The 16,727-nt window shown below is 33.0% G+C and overlaps 2 protein-coding genes across 2 annotated transcripts; both read right to left on the bottom strand.

Annotated features, from left to right (window-relative positions):
• Nucleotides 1–1,890: 1,890 nt before the first annotated feature.
• LOC143570206 (protein NRT1/ PTR FAMILY 2.7-like) lies at nucleotides 1,891–7,154 on the bottom strand. The gene is made up of 3 exons (XM_077055918.1): nucleotides 7,083–7,154; nucleotides 6,225–6,984; nucleotides 1,891–3,231 (listed from the first exon to the last, which is right to left on the bottom strand). Exons 1-3 carry the CDS (start codon nucleotides 7,150–7,152, stop codon nucleotides 2,397–2,399), a joined length of 1,665 nt encoding a protein of 554 aa, XP_076912033.1. The 5' UTR covers nucleotides 7,153–7,154; the 3' UTR covers nucleotides 1,891–2,396.
• Nucleotides 7,155–14,506: 7,352 nt separating this feature from the next.
• Nucleotides 14,507–15,084, bottom strand: LOC143570199 (uncharacterized). The gene is made up of 2 exons (XM_077055914.1): nucleotides 14,838–15,084; nucleotides 14,507–14,735 (listed from the first exon to the last, which is right to left on the bottom strand). The coding sequence occupies exons 1-2, from the start codon at nucleotides 15,023–15,025 to the stop codon at nucleotides 14,597–14,599; spliced, it is 327 nt and encodes a 108-aa protein (XP_076912029.1). The 5' UTR covers nucleotides 15,026–15,084; the 3' UTR covers nucleotides 14,507–14,596.
• Between the last annotated feature and the right edge of the window lie 1,643 nt (nucleotides 15,085–16,727).

The raw sequence follows: 16,727 nt of genomic DNA, 5'->3' as shown, positions 1-16,727 counted from the left end.
AAGAGTTAGTGCCTTATACGTGTAGCCTTACTGTTAGTGAGGGTAGCCTTCCTTCTTGGCTTGTACCCACAGCTGCGGGGACAGGCAGGGTACTGTACCAAGGGAGGCTTTCCTGCAGGGACAGCTGGCTTACTGCGTGTAAGGTCTTCATCTCTCTGAGCATGGTGGGTCTTGCGGATCCATTTGGTCTTTGCGTAGACGTACCTCTTCAAGGTGAGTCTTGTGGGTCCAACTGGGCTTTGCGGGAACCTACCTCTTCACCTAGTTAGCGATTTCGCTAAAAATACATCAAAACTGGCCAAATCTAGAAATGAACAACCTTGGTTCAAGGCTTGATTATGACATCATATTGAAGTTTAGTTATATTTATAAATTATAAAATGATATAATAGTCCTGAGATTAATAAACGAGTGAAGAGAAAACAAAAGAAAAGAAATTTAAAAGAGAAAAACAAAGCGAGTGAAATTGAAAAATATTATTTAATTTCGTATTCATTAGCTCAAAAAAAGGGAAATAAATGAAGGATTTTTCTCTGTCATAATATGTACATGTTGGAAGGAAAGTTACGAGGGAAAAACATTAAAAGTTTTCCTTTTTTTTTTTAAAGTTTATTCCAGATCATTTCTCAACCATACTTGAGAAAACAGTGTAATGACCCCTTGCCTTACATTAAACATGGAGGAATTAGGGACCCAAGGGGCATGGCCCTTTCTTCAATAACGTTTTATGTAGTTTGTACTGGTACTGACTGAAGGTACATTAATGGGTAGTAATCTTTACACATGTTTTTTGCTAAAAAAATAGACGATGTGACGAGAATGCACTTTAAAAGGCATTAACATTACGTATGCTTTAAGGAGCGGATGAATATCAACCAAACAAAAGAAATAATTGATATCTTTTCAAAAAGATATTCCTAATTACAATTCAGCAACCATTCTTTACATCATATTGCAAGGAATTGATTCGATACATTTTTATATTTTGCAAGACAAATAAATATTGTATATGCTATAATTTCTAATTTTGTTGTTGCTTTTATTTTAATTCTTAATTCTTATTTCTTTTGCATGTTAGTTGAAGTTGTGTATATGATAAAATTGTTGGTATAAAGAGCTAACAATCACACAAAAGATCACAAACAATGAACACAACTGATCACAGGAAGTATTTTATAGAAAGGGAGTTTTTCTGATGATTACATGCAGCCAGATGAAGACTTATTTATAACTGAAAAAGAACGGGAAAAACTGAACTACCCAAAGACTAGGTACAGCTAACAAACTCGCTAACTTTCTAACTTATAGTTATTAAATACCACTTTTTATATGATAAAAGAACATATCAGGTGTAACTTTCTAACTTATAGTTATTAAATACCACTTTTTATACCATTGATTTTTATTTTTTTCAATTAGTTTATTAGCTCATATACCCACTTAATACAGTTAGTGTTGTAAAACTCGTTCATCGCAAGTCAGACGGTATGATAGAAACTAGCTAGCTAATAATCATGATTAATCAGATTATAACTTTTATATATAATTTTCAGCTATATATATACACACATTTTTATACGTAATTGTATATACAAACTTTTATTTTTTTATATGTAGTTTTTATACACACACATTTTTACATGTAAATTTTATATAAATATACACATTTCTATGTATGTATATATGAACTCGCCAGAAATTGGTCGGAAATCGTTGCAAATTGCCGGAATTCGACTGGAACTAAAGCTGGAGTTAAGGTCCAACAGGATAGACTACCGATTTATTTGCCAATTACCTAAAATTAATCAATCACTGGCCGACTAGGAATTAGTCGCCAACTAATTCCAATTTTTAAGACTTGCTTATAGTTATAACCATGGTTGTAAAAAATCGTGCCTAGGCGACGAGTACTAAACAAGTAATCCCCAAGTAATCTCCGCCTAGGCCGAGTTCTCGGTGAGCCATCCCCAATTACTCTCCGACTAAGACCGAGTACTCACAACTTCCCAGTCGGTCACCTAGAGTCCGCTTAGCAATTTTTTACAACCTTGGTTATAACAATTCAATAAACAAATACTTTTAGAATATTATGTTTTGTCTAAATTGTTGCTTAAGTATTTTTATTGTTTAGTTGCATATTATGTGAGAGTTGGATGTGGGCTTGAAGCTCTAAAGTGTTTGTGGGCTTGGAACTTAAATCAAGCATATATAGTTATTGACATTATTTTGTTACACATTGGTTAGATTTGATTTGAATATTTGATTACCAACACATCTAATCCTTTATCATCTTTTTCCTACTCACTCATACCACAATACAACTTTTCATTCATTCCAAACAGTTAAATTTGCATACACAATATACCATGTGTGATGTGTCTACATATATCACCTACCTAGCTAGGATTAGAACCAATGGGCTCCTTGTCATCAACATTATTTTGGTACTTGTACATCCATGAACACACCAAAAAATATCCAAAGTTAACCAAACCAGCAATAGTCAACACCCAATAAACATTATCCATCCTCCCATCATTGATCCCATCAGGCAACCACCCTGTTATTTTCCTAATCAAATCAATCACTGCGGTCCCTAAGTAAAACGCGATCCCAATAAACAACGCCACCATTGCAGCCGCGGTGCTCTTGATCGACTTAGGAAACTCTTGGTAATAAAACATCATTTGACCAGGGAACATAAATGCCTCTCCAATTCCCACAACTACTAGTTGCGGGACCATCCAAAACACCGACATTGGCACGACTGAGCTCCCGGTTAGGTTGTGGTTATGAGCTGTTGTGAGTCGCTTTGACTCGACCAATGCAGAGATGGCCATGCTTGAGATGGTGAGAACATGACCGATCCCTACTCGTTTTAGAAGTGTGGGCGAGGTGCGGGTTAGTTTATGGAACGTTGGAAGGAGGAAACGGTCCATTAGAGCTAGAGGAATAGCGGTCGAGATCATAACGAATATCAACATGGATCCGGCTGGGATTTGAAACCGGGGTCCAAGATGGCAGTCCATGGCTAGGGCTTGGAGGACAATGAGGGTTATTTGGGTGGCTATTGGTGTGTGCAAGAGTATGCCACTTGACCAAATTGGGGAGATTTTGATTAAGGTTTTGAGATCTTCTACTTGTTGCAATGTGCATAGGTTCCATGGTTTCTTAATGGAGCCATCTGAGTTCAAGTCTCCTTGGGTCACTAGGGCTGCATGGTTTAGGAATCTGTATCATATTAAACCGGTTAGGATGTGTAAGTACGTAAACTACAGCCATTTGTACACTTTTCAAACTTTCAATAATATAAAATTCAAAAATGGCATTAAGCAATGAATTGTTAAGATTTGTGAAGGCTTTGAGCCGGTTTTGACCTTTAGGTTTTAGGCTTATAAACTGGCGACAAGGAGAACAATGGATTGGCCCGATATTCGTTTCTTGTTCATTAAGTTGTTAACCCTAGTTTTATCTCTATATATACCTTGTTATGTAATTATATTTCTTAGTTCTAAGCTAACAAGAGCAAACTCTAGTTGCAACTCATGGATGTAGGCCCCTCTGGCATTGAACCGCATAAAATTCTTGTTTTGTGTTTTATTGTTCATTTATCATTTATGTTTTGTGCATGTGTGTATTGTTTCGCTTTCGGGTGCCGTTTTGTTCCTAACAAGATTGTGATATCAATCATGCTTTGCTCCAATGCCAAGCAATATTTCTTACTAATAACAACTAGCTTGTTTTGGGGTTTTGACATGGATAGTATATCTTGTAGCTAATGTATATTATATACTTATACATATCAAGTTATGATCTTAGTGTATTGAAATTTATATTTTCGGATTTTCATTACCTGAAACATGAGCTCAAACCCATTCTGAAAAGGCGACATATAATAAAATTTTATATATTTTGTTAATATTACATATATAATTAACGAGTGTAATACACAAAACAAACAAATAAATATTAAACTTACGTGAAGTTTTGGTCTTTGACGTTTACCTTTTTTTAACCTTAACTTTTTTTCAGTATTCGTTTATTAAAACGCCTTCTACATGCAAAAGCTCCAAACAAAACTATGTAAAAACGAGTTTTTTACATGTAAAAATGTTTTGTTTATATAACATTTTTTAGATGTAAAACATTGTTTCCCATTCTCCATCTTTTGTGGTTCTCTAATAACCTCACCCCAAAATGTATATTTATAGTATGGTAAAACTCCCATACACAATTTTCGACTTGGTGCAAATATCTTGGAATATGCACAATACAACGTATGTTTAAGTGAGAACTGAGAAGTGGTAAAAGTTAGAGATTATTGTATATACTAGATACAACTTTTAACCACTATATTATTTATGTATATCATGAGTAAAAACATAGTGATTCCTAGTTAAACTTATTATATTCATAGCAATACTCAATGTTGTTGTGATCGGATCAGACTGGACCAGCCGGTCGGACCGATCAATTCGACCGGGATTCGATCCACTGAACGGTCCGGTTCTGTGTAGTTCGCTCAACGCCCAGAGAACCGGTCGGTCCAAACAAGTTCAACCTACGCGTCTTTTTTTACCAAAGTTGTTTGACCGATCCAACCGGTTAAACCGGTAAACTGGTTGTCTGTCCGAATCGTTGTTCGATCCATTTATGAAAACATTGACAATATTAATACTATTGTTATTTTTATATACAAGTTTACCTACTACTTGTTTTGTCTTTGGTTGTTGATAGCTATTTCTATATTATTTATATTAATTAATAAATATTTATTTAATGAAATACGTTTAGGAATCATTTAGTCATGCTCATCATATCAAATCATTACCACGACTCATTACGACATATAATGTATTTAAAAGTATTGGTAAAGTAAACTATTGAACATAATAATAACGAACTTATTAAATAATATTCAAAGATGAACATACCAAATCATTACTACGACTCATTACACATGGGTCTTTGCCGGCAAGTGGAGTGGTGGTGGTGGTGCCAATGATCGGAAAAATGATGAAGAAGAAGATGAAGAAAATGAAGATGATTTTTAAAGTTGAAATTCATATGAAATTTTGGAGATGAATTTCAAAGAAACTCCATAAACCACTTTTTTGAAAATTGCCGTGTCCAAGATAGAAACCATACCAAATATCACTTACAAGATTGTTTTTAACAAGGCACTTTTCAGGTGAAATCTAATGCGTCTGACGGATTTACTTGGAAATATAACGTGGTAGGTGAGAATAATTACAAGTGTCAGAATATGATTGGTGGATGAAATCTCATGACAGTTTTCCCAATCTCATGTGGGAGACGGATTTCAATTGGTCATATTTGGAATTTTAGTTTTTGATGAATCATTTTGGGAATTTCTCTCTAAAAAAGATTATTTTGAAAATTTTTCCAAATATTTATGTGTATAATTTTCGAAGTTTATAACTAATTACCTCTCTCATTGACTTGTTAGGTGTGTCACACAACTCACAAGATGTAAGATGAGATATCCAAAATTTTTTTTTTTTTTATTATTATTATTATTATTATTATTATTATTATTATTATTATACCGTTTATTAAGTTCCTTTTTCTAATAAAAGAACCAGTTTTGTAAAGAAGACCTCATATTAATGTTCATAAGATCGCTAGCTCATAGCCAAAGGAAACAAATTTTATTTTTTTTAACGATACTTCCGATATTTTCGTCTAAATCCGTCACTGTTTAGACAAAACACAAACCGTAATAATGGCGCATCCTAGCCACCATGGCCCCAATTCTGAGAGCTTAAGAAAACATATAGTTAAAAATATGTATCTTTTGTTCTTTTTTCTCATGTTACTAATTTAGGTACTGTTGTTTACACACATATACTACATTTATATATCTGGTTCATATATTGTATTTTAGTATACCAGAAAATATTGCTTTTGTATTATAATGTTATAACCCTGTCCTCCCTAAAACATTATTTAATACTGATTAGTTATTATGACAATTATGCATGTTAATTTGTCTCCATCGATATATATTTTATCCATATTCCGACCATAAATTAGTTTTAAGATGACAAAAGTTGACTTTATAATATGTAATATATTGTAATATACTTTATTCTATTATAATTCATAGTTTTGTCATCATAAAGCTATTATATGGTTTTTATTTATATTCTGAACTTATATGATCATTATCTATGGATGACATATAACTTGTAGATACTTACTTGAAGCTGTTTGTTGGAGTTGCACTCACCCCCTTTTTTCCTCTAGGCTGTGGCTCTTGGCAATAATCTTCAATCCTTAATGACAACAAAGTTTTCCTTTTTCGAAAAGCGGCCACTAAAACACAAGCCAACCTTGTAAACGGGCTGCCTTGTGGCTTTAGTAGTATAAAATATCGACCACCTAACACAAAAGCGGCTAACCCAATTAAGTTAGCCGCACCACTTAAACCATACCCTAAACCCCAGCTAACGTTGTCCTGGATATAAACGATCCCCACCATGCTAACTAGTGTCGCGACATACAAAGTACAAAAATGCCAATTAAAGAAAGCTCGTTGGTGTTTTGGGTTGTCAAATTGATCCGCACCCATCGTGGCTAACGTGAACCGAGTACCCGCCGCACCCACGATCGAAAGCGCTAGGCTTGGGTACAAGATTCCAATTTGGGCTTTTGATGGGCCTACACAAGAACTCGACCCATTTTCACATGGTGTGGGCCTCAATGCATCTAATGTTGATGTTAAGGTTAACAATAGTATCCCCACCACGGATACGAGAGATGTAATCCAAATGACTATAAAAGAGCCGAAATACGAGTCGGCTAATATGGCCCCAACTATCGGGAACAAGGCCGTGCAACCGCCCACAATGTTCGCTATCTGAGCAGCATCAATACTTTTGATGTTAAATTCGTTTATTAAATACACAACAAGATTACTGTTCCATCCTCCGGCTGCTAGTGTCAATCCTGACATCGTTGCTACAAATCAAACATATTCGATTCCCATCAGATAACTACTAAAAAAAACAGTTATTTTTTTTATAAAAAAAATACTTTAAAGTTATACAATGAAATACCTATGAGGAAAGGAAAGGTGACCCAACCACCTTTTTTGGGTGCACTAGATGGTTGTGGTTCTACATCCATAGCTACAACTAATCAAACTCTTGTGTGTGAAAAATGAGTTTGTATTTTGGAGTAAATATAAGACATGTGATGGTGCAAAGTCACAAAGGTGGGGACAGAGAGATATTTTGATATTGCAAATTAAATTAATTATAATATATGTGATTTTGTCATTTTATAAATAGTTTATATTCTTTTTGGATTTAAATAGTAAAGCTATGTATACAAAAGTAGAAAACATCATCATCGTATTCAGTATATCCAACTAATAGCAAAGCTATCGTAGGGTCTGAGAAGGATAAGATGTAGACAGCCTTACATCTACCTTTTAGGAATAGAGAGGCTGCTTCCGGTGAGACCTCCGGCTCGATAGTAGTTTTGCATCAAACCTTGGACATAAGACACATAACACTCAGCCATCGGTACACCGCCAATGCCGATTGGTGCACGTACCCTTGTCTTTCGGCTATCAACGCCACCACATGATGCATTATTAACCTTCCACCACTTTTAACGTTATTTTCACGTTCACGAGATTAGTAAAATAACGTCAAAATTAGTGCAATTTCACTTTTGCCCGCCCGAGAGTTTACACATATATACATTATATGCGCGCACAGCAAACAGAACACATATAAAAATAGAAAACGATCATTATAAATTTATAATCATCAGCTGTAATCATTTTGTCTACAAGTGACAATGGGACGTTACCATGTACACTAGTAAATGAAAAAGTAAGAACGTTGTCATAAACTAGCTACTAGTTATCATGTTTTGAGCTCACCGGCTCATATTGACACCTAACCCATCTACGTTTTACCAAAAAAAAAAAAAAAGTTAAAAAACATTTACAGTGATCTTGTTGAAGTTACCCTCAACATTAGGTCCCTCCTTTTGATTTTCCACGTTCCAAGCCTTTTTCGTGTCCCTTAGAGACTCGATGTAATAACGAGTTTATGCATATTTGTTTCTCCGATGTTAATGCAGCTGCACATAAATACACTTAGTTATCATTGTTGATATATATAAGATTAAATATGTACATACAATACGAAGACTTAAGTATGCACTTATACGAAAACGATTGAACATGATTTTGCGGTTTTTCTCAAGGACCTCTTTATAATACACCAAGGATATAGTGGTACACTGGCGAGCAATACTAGTTGGGTTTATAAATCTGCAAAAGAAAGACAAAATAGGTAATAACTTTATATTAATGATACAATACATTAGAAGTTAATTAATCTTGAAACCGAGTTTAAAGTGACAGCTTTAACTAAGTTTAGTTTTTAATTAGTTGTTTTGAGTTATCTAGTAATAGATTTATTTGTTTTGCAAGCTAAGTGATTTGAGTCCTAGTCTGTTTAGGTTTAGTTATGTTATAAACTAGGAATTTACCCGGCGCGTTGCGCCGGTCAGGTCGGTCTCGAGCTTGAGATGATAAGTTGATGTGAATTCAGTCGGTTTCTTACGATATCAAAACTAAAACAAAAATGGCAGTTGGTCGGTTTTCGTTACAGTGGTACTAGAACTAAAACAGATGGCCTTGACTTTACGAGAATTTGGTCGGTTTCTTCCTCGTTCGTTATGGTACCGGAACTAAAACAATGGCATCCAGTCGGTTTTCGTGACGTTCGTTATGGTACCGGAACTAAAACAAAAAAGTAAATGGAATCAAAACCCTAGCATTGTTAGTGTCGGACGTTGATGCAGTGGGTTTACACGAATTCAGGCTGTTTCCATTACGTAAAAAAAATTGACGTTAGGTCGGTTCTCGAGACGTTCGCTATGCTACCAATACTAAAAAGGAAAATCAAATTGGTATGGACAAGTTTGGTGCCGCCACTTGGTTAGCGGCACCAAACTTGTCTTTTATATATATACATACATACATACATACATACATATATATATATATATATAGGGTCAAGTTATTTTACAAAGTGAAATAAAAATGAGAAGGATGAGAAGCCATAATTAATTGACATGTGTCAAGTAGGGACCAAAAGAAAAAAGGCATAGAGGTAATTGTACACATTTTCTCTCTTCACATGCAAGGCACATGTTAATACTCCCATCATTTTATAACGTTTATAACTTTTTCATATGATATTTTTTTCTAAAATAAAATTCACCATAATAACAAGCGTTTTTTTACCTTTAATATAAGTATAATTTTGTTATATAAGAATAAAAAATAATTTACACCATTGTGTCTTTTTGCTTACCATTGTGTCTTTTTGTTTATTATTGTGTTTATTCGTCATTGTGTCTTTTAACTAATCATTGTGTTTTTTTAAATACTAATAACACCGTTGTGTAATAATAATATGTAAATGTAATGAAAAATACCAACAAATTATCTAATACTAAACACAATGATGAATACATAATACACATTAACCTGAAACGTAAAACACAATAATGGATACATATAACACAATGACCTGAAACGTAAGACACAATCGTAAAATACATATAACACAATGACTTGCAATGACCTTAAACGTAAGACACAATGGTAAATACATATATTACAATGACCTTAAACGTAAGACACAATGGTAAATACATATAACACAATGACTTAAAACGTAAGACACAATGGTAAAAACATATAACACAATGACCTTAAACGTAAGACACAATGGTAAAAACATATAACACAATGACCTTAAACGTAAGACACAATGATAAATACATATAACACGATGACCATAAACGTAAAACACAATGAAATCTACATATTACACAATGGCTTGAACGTAATACACAATCAACAGAAAGCAAATGTTGAGCACAAAGACGCATTGACAAACGAAAGACACAATGACGTGATCTTTATTTTAATTTTTATCTTTAATATTAGTATCAGTTGAAAAACACAATGACCAAAATATATAACACAATGCATAGAAAAACACAATTAAAAAACACAATGAACAATCAAATAACACAATACAAAAAAACCCACCAACTTTTTTTTTATTTTTATATAACAATATGATATTCATATTAAAGATAAAAAACGCTCGTTATTTTGGTAAAAAAAATTTCTAAAAAAAACGCCGTATGAAAAAGTTATAGACGTTTTAAAATGATGGGGGAATTGACATGTGCATTACATGTGGAGAGAGAAAGTCTTCATAAGTGAGTTATTACCTTCATGCCCTTCTCATATATTTTTATTTAATTTTTACTCTTAAATTAATCTCCACAATCCAAATCTAAGATCAATGAACTAGATTCCTTCTTACCCTTCTCATTTTTGTTGTCCTTTGTATTTTAACTTTACCTTATATAGATATAGGATTGATTTCTTTTGAGAGCCGCTTTGAGTTTTAAGAACTCGAAAGAACTCAACGTAACAATTTTTTTTTTCAAAATTTTTTTACACATGTTTAATACGTAAGTGTAAGTGATGTACAAAAAATTACGGTATTTTTTTACACACCGAATCGACTTTTTACACATGTGTAACTAACGCTTAAACTTGTGTAATTATCAAAAATACTTATTCTCTCTTCTGCTTCATTTTTAATTGAATTTAATCTCAGCCACATATTTCATATTATTTAATTAAATGTGTGGTTCAAAATTGAGTTCTTAAAGTTCTTAAAACTCACCATGATTCTTAAAATAACCCTCCCGATATATATATATATATATATATATATATAATAAGGTTTTTGGTCTTTGTTTTGAATATGCAATTTTATTAATCATTTTCAAATTAATAATAACTTTTGTTTGGTCGATTATTTTGTTTGTTCATTGGGTTGGGGTCAACAAAAAAAGGGGTAGGCCCATCTCACATGAATTATTAAGGGGGGGTTTAATTGTTATCCAAATTACTTGATCATTGCTGGTTAAATTATATCATTATAATAATAGATATGATTCTGTCATTGTATTAATATTTATCTTGTAGTGTTAAAATAATAGAGCTATTTATACGTATAGAAAATGACTAAACAAGACCTTATCCTTCGTTATATATAAAAAAAAAAGGCCAGCGGCCTGATTCAAGTCTAAATTTAATTAGAGCTGATTTTGAAATGATACAATATAATACTATGAGGTATGTAACATTAACGTCGTTTATCTTCATATACAGTTTACAAGTCAACATGTTGAAATACAGGAGTTTAAGGTTGTACGTCCTGACCGTCAAAGATGTAGACATTTTCTTGTAGATGTGACCGAAGAAAATGGTAAATATATAGGTGGGGTAACAAGTACAAAGATGATATAGATTGGGATTTAGGACATGTTTTTGTTTAGTTGGATACTTGGGTTATAGGTTGACTCGTAAACATTTCAATTTACCTGCACCAGCTAGCGAAATATTTTTACCGTTTATACAATATATAAACTGTGGCGTAAGTGTTGTATAATATTGTTTTGGTGATATTTAAAGCATATATTTTCTTTTTAACTAATTCTTTTATTTTAGTCTATAAATAACCATGATCAACCGTAAAACATGTAATTGGGTCGAAAAATCGAATTTGACACCTCTAAATATTAAAATATTAATACAGAGGAAAATAAATTTTATTGAGCCGGTATATGTTTTAAACTAAGTTGACTAAAGGGCAAAGGCTATAGTACAAACACAAAGGGACAAGTGATATATTTTGAATCTAGCCCAAGTGATAAAGGCTGGCACATATTGTAATTGTGAGCCTAAAACAAGTCCACACGGATTGATATAAGCAAGGGAGAAAGATCAATTTTGACCCTAAGTCGAAATACACCTTATCATTTATTATTAGTTTTTATACAAGTCAACCGAACGGCCAGCATATGTTTTAAAACAACATGACCCGTTTATTAAAACCGGTCATGTTATTCGACCCTTTTTTATATGTTATGTCTGAATTGTGTTAAGAATTGTCACCTCAAAGTCCAATTGACTTCCTAAAAAATAAATCTGAAATTTGAAGTTTAATAAAGAAACATGCCACTTTCGAAGTCAAAAGGGGTATATATTGTATTTACTGAAGTTGGTTATAGAGTAAAATGTTCAATATGGTTTGTTTACTTTTGCAATTTACATCCTAAATATATTTTAGCATTACCATTCTCATGGTTTCGTTTTCTTGCCATTTTGATAAAATTCACTAACAACGTTAGTTTAGTTTTGTTCTTTAACTAATTTATGTAATGTTACTTTATGCGCTTTGACATTTCAGTGAGATGGGTTGAGAGTGATCGATTATCTTTTATTAGTTAGAAAAAGTTCATTTTAAAACGGCTAAATGGGGTTTATAGCACAACGGTTTCAAAACCGTTTTAAACATTGTGTTGCAAACGTATTTAAAATGGTTTAAAATTGGTGTAAAATGGTATCTAAAACAACGCTTCACAAACCGGTGTAATTCAAAAATTGTAAAATGGTACACAAAACAACGCTTTAAAAATCCTTGTAAAATGGTATTAAAAAACAACGCTTCAATACCAAAAAACAATGTTTATTTGTAGTAAAAAAATATTGAAAAAACCGTTGTAAATAATATTAAAAAACAACGCTTCTTTGATTATATCAAAAACATCTTCTACACATTTGTTTTTTTAATTAAATTATGTTTGCAGGAACCAACACATTGTAGTAACCAAAAACTCAAAATCCAATTTATATACATAAATCATCTTACATTTATATAAAACTGGTCTAACCTATAAATAAAATTTAAGCAAATATATATACAATTTTAATTCTACTTCTCCGCATTTGTTCAAAATGTTTTCCGGATAACATATTTTAAAATTTTCAACAGTTTGAGCAAGAAACCCTATATCCTTCCCTTCTTCAGGTAACACTCTAGCTAAAGATAAAACAACACATTTCAATTTTACAAAAGTTAATAAGATTAGAATATCAATCAAAATAAGGAAACCAACTCTCTAATACTATTAGATTGAATCACTTAGCCATTTACATGAGACTATACATTTATTAAAGTAGGTTTTGGTTCAAACATTCTATAAAACAATTAATGTGCATTATAAGTTATATATGAAACAAACATTAAACGAGTTTAAGGTACATTATGAAAGAACATAATATATAGAAGTTACAACACATAATAAATTTAGTTATCTATACACAATTTAGTTTATGTGAAAGTTACTTTGTGTGGCTCAATAAGTCATATTGTATTGAATTAGAAAAAAAAACATTGTTTTAACGTTCACTACTAGAAAAAATGCCTTCAGTGACGCGTATTGCGTGTCATTAAAGGGCTCTTATGACACGCAAATGTGCGTCATTGAAGCCCTTGTCATAAATTGAATATGACACGCTTCCCGTGTGTCATATTTTATGACGCACTTTAATGACACTCATTTGTGACACACGTTTTTGACACGCATTTATGACACGCTTTCAATATTGGCGTTTACGACACCAATTAACGACATGCATTTATGCATGTCATTGTATAACTTTTAAATTATTATTTTTTTTGTTTTGCATAATTAATAATATTAAAGTTAATGACTCAAGTTATTGCAGCAAAACTATACATTTCATTTCTAAATTAAACATCATGAACAAAATATTACATATAATCCCCAAGTTAACAAAAGTGTTGGTTAATATTTAATGTAATACATATCACTAACGAAATATAAACGGTGTGTATACGCCGACCAATCTTCTCGAACAACATCGAAATATGTCTCTGTGTATCCGTGTTTGCCTCCCCTTACCTAAGTTGAAAATTAAACAAAAAAACGTTAGATCAAACCATGAGACAATTCCATATAACATTTTACTAATTAAAACAAACCTCACTGAGCCATAAAGACAAAGCCACCCTATTGATTGCATCTTTAAAGTCTTCGGTCCAGTCTCTAATCTCAGCCAGATGTTAACATCCGGTAGTTGTAATTTCTGAAACAATAAACTATGTAACTGGTTATAACATAAAATGCATCTAATCTAATATAAATAAAGAAAAAAAGACCGGTTTGATCTGAAACTTTTTTATTTTTTTCACACATATTAATACTTTTTTACATTTTTTCCATTTATATAATTTATGAGGTTATTTGACTCCTTTGAAATTCTAAGTTACACAAATTTGATTTTATACAACCACTAGTATACTACCCGCGCGCGTTGTAGTTCATTAAAACGCGAAAACGTTACGCATGTATATAAGCTAGGTACACGAATCAAAATACAAAGGTGTTAATCGTTTGGACTATCTCAACCATGAATCGTGTACAAAGTTTCCATATTTTACTAGAACCGAATGAAACCAGCAAACAAGAACAAGGCTTGTTCGTATTTGTTCCTATGTTTAATTGAACAAACACAAACACTTCAACAACCAAATTTTCTTATTTAGAAAAAGATGTTTGTATGTGTTCAGTCATTAATAAATAAACGAACTTCCTGCTGAGTAGTTCGTTTAAATTTCGTCTCATTTACACTTTACAGTCCTAGTTATTGTGTTACCTTTAGCTCCTCTTCCAGTGACAAGTTTTTGGGTTTATAAGCTTCAGTCGGTCCTGTTCTTGAAAGGGCTTTTTTTGTTTCAAGGATCTTCCACGCTTGGTCGTCTTTCACCTTAGCTATATCCTTGCTAAATTTCACATAAATAAGATGAAAATCAAGAAACGGATATGAAAGAATTGCTGTTATACGCGTTAAATTTGATTTAATAACTTAGTTAAGCGTCACTCACCTGCCCTGCCATAGATGACCGGGTCCGAGTGCTCCAAATACGGTTAGTGAAATCATAGGAAGCCCGTACCTGATAAACGGCCCTTTTCTTCCCCACCTTTTGAACCCTGAAGTTGAATTATGAACCTTACCGGCATTTGTGGCTCCAAGTTTATTACCTTGATCCATTGTTGTTCCAACTGTTGTCATCCTTAAAAACTGGAAAGTAACATGTACTGTAGTGGAAAATATATAACAATGATGCCAAATTTCAGGTACTCAGATCACATAAGTGTTAATCACTAAAATCAATTTAGTTCGGGTGAAAATGAGTTCAAGTCAAAACAGGCCACTTTTAAAAAAAAATCAATTTAGTTCACGTCAAGACGTTCCATTAAAAAAATTTGGTTCGGGTTAAAGCAGGCAGGTTGGATTGGGTGTCAGGTCAATACGGGTTCGAGTGAAATGAGTTCGTATGAAAACGGGCCACTTTAAAAAGATTAAATCGGTTCGGGTCATGACGGGTCACTTAAATAAACCAAATTGGTTCGGGTCAAAATGGGCCACCTAAAATAATCAGTTTTGTTCGGGTCAAATTGAGTCAGTTAACAAGTCATTTGGTTTGGATCAAAATGGGCCACTTAAAAAAAACAATTTGGTTCGGTTCAAAGCAAGCCACTTTGATTTGAAATCGTTACAGGGATTTGAGAAAAAAATAATGGTAACTTTGTAACATGATGATAAAGTACATAATTTACAGAAATAACATAATTTGCAGGTTTATTGTGGCAAATCAATAATGGTAACTTTGTAACATTATGATAAATCGCCAGATGGCTCAGCAGTGTGCACTTATCTATACTACTGTATATGGTCATAGAAGAATGTGTCTCCGTTTTATCATTGCTGTGCACAACTCGGGATCGGGTTGTTTTTTCAACGGCTCTTGAATTGTTTTTTCAAGCTCGGGATCGGGTCATTTTTATTTAGTAATTAATTTATATTCATTTTTAATTAATTTTATATATTTTGAGAAAAACTTAAACGAGCCTAAGCTCGGCTCGAGCTATTATAGTACCATAAAAGAGCAAAAGCTCGACTCGAGCTTAGTCGTTAATAAACATGGCTCGTTAAGGCTTGACGAGCTTAAACGAGCTTCCCATTTAGCTCGTCCTAGATAAGTAAATAAGCTTTATTTGAAGCTCGGTGTCAGCGCGTCTCGAGTTTTTTTATCGATTCAAGCTCAAGTAGCTTACGAGTGGCTCGGCGATTGTACACCTAAGCTCAAATCTCATACTATATTTCTTTAATATAATTGTTATTACATGAGCATTTAGAAACAGTTCAAATATGTTTCAAATTTAAGCATTTAGAAAACAAAAAATTCCATTTTTTGAAGAAATAACTTAACACTCCACTAAACCCTAGCCAATTAATTGTATAATAAGATAAAATTGAAGACATATACCTAAAAAAAGATGAAATCCTTCAAAAATTCCTTCAATAGATTCAAAAGTTTTGCTTCAATCCTTCAAAAATTCCGTGGGTTCATGGTGACTGAATATCGTGGCCGGTGATGGTGACTGAATATCGTGGTAGTGATGGTGACTGAATATCGTGGTGGTGATGGTGTCCGTGGCTGATGGTGGTGACGGAATGCCATGGCTTGTGGTGGTGATGGAACTTCAAGTTCGTGGTGGCTTGTGGTGTCTTCAGAGAAAGAGAAAGTGGAGATGTTTTGAGAGATGAGCACTGTGGGTTTTGGGATTAGGTCAAATGGGGCTTTTAATTTGAATGAAACTTATTTTGTGGTACTTGACACGCATATATCACCGGGATTAAATTTTTTTTAATTTGATTGAAAGATGACATGCAAATATGACACGCGGTCTTATTTTTTAATTTATGACAC

The sequence above is a fragment of the Bidens hawaiensis genome, unplaced genomic scaffold (assembly GCF_021521415.1).
Source record: "Bidens hawaiensis isolate Kalapana, Puna unplaced genomic scaffold, B.hawaiensis_p1.1 tig00024848_1, whole genome shotgun sequence".
Taxonomy (NCBI): domain Eukaryota; kingdom Viridiplantae; phylum Streptophyta; class Magnoliopsida; order Asterales; family Asteraceae; genus Bidens; species Bidens hawaiensis.
This window is presented reverse-complemented; position numbering and strand designations above follow the sequence as displayed.

Bases quoted from the DNA above. Each gene is read 5' to 3' on its own strand.
- LOC143570206 (XM_077055918.1), bottom strand. From the start codon at position 7,152: ATGGATGTAGAACCACAACCATCTAGTGCACCCAAAAAAGGTGGTTGG. The intron at 6,985-7,082 runs GTATTTCATTGT...TTTGATTTGTAG, and splicing joins CACCTTTCCTTTCCTCATAG to CAACGATGTCAGGATTGACA. The intron at 3,232-6,224 runs GTAAGTATCTAC...AATATGATACAG, and splicing joins ACTCCAACAAACAGCTTCAA to ATTCCTAAACCATGCAGCCC.
- LOC143570199 (XM_077055914.1), bottom strand. From the start codon at position 15,025: ATGACAACAGTTGGAACAACAATGGATCAAGGTAATAAACTTGGAGCC. The intron at 14,736-14,837 runs GTGAGTGACGCT...TGTGAAATTTAG, and splicing joins GGTCATCTATGGCAGGGCAG to CAAGGATATAGCTAAGGTGA.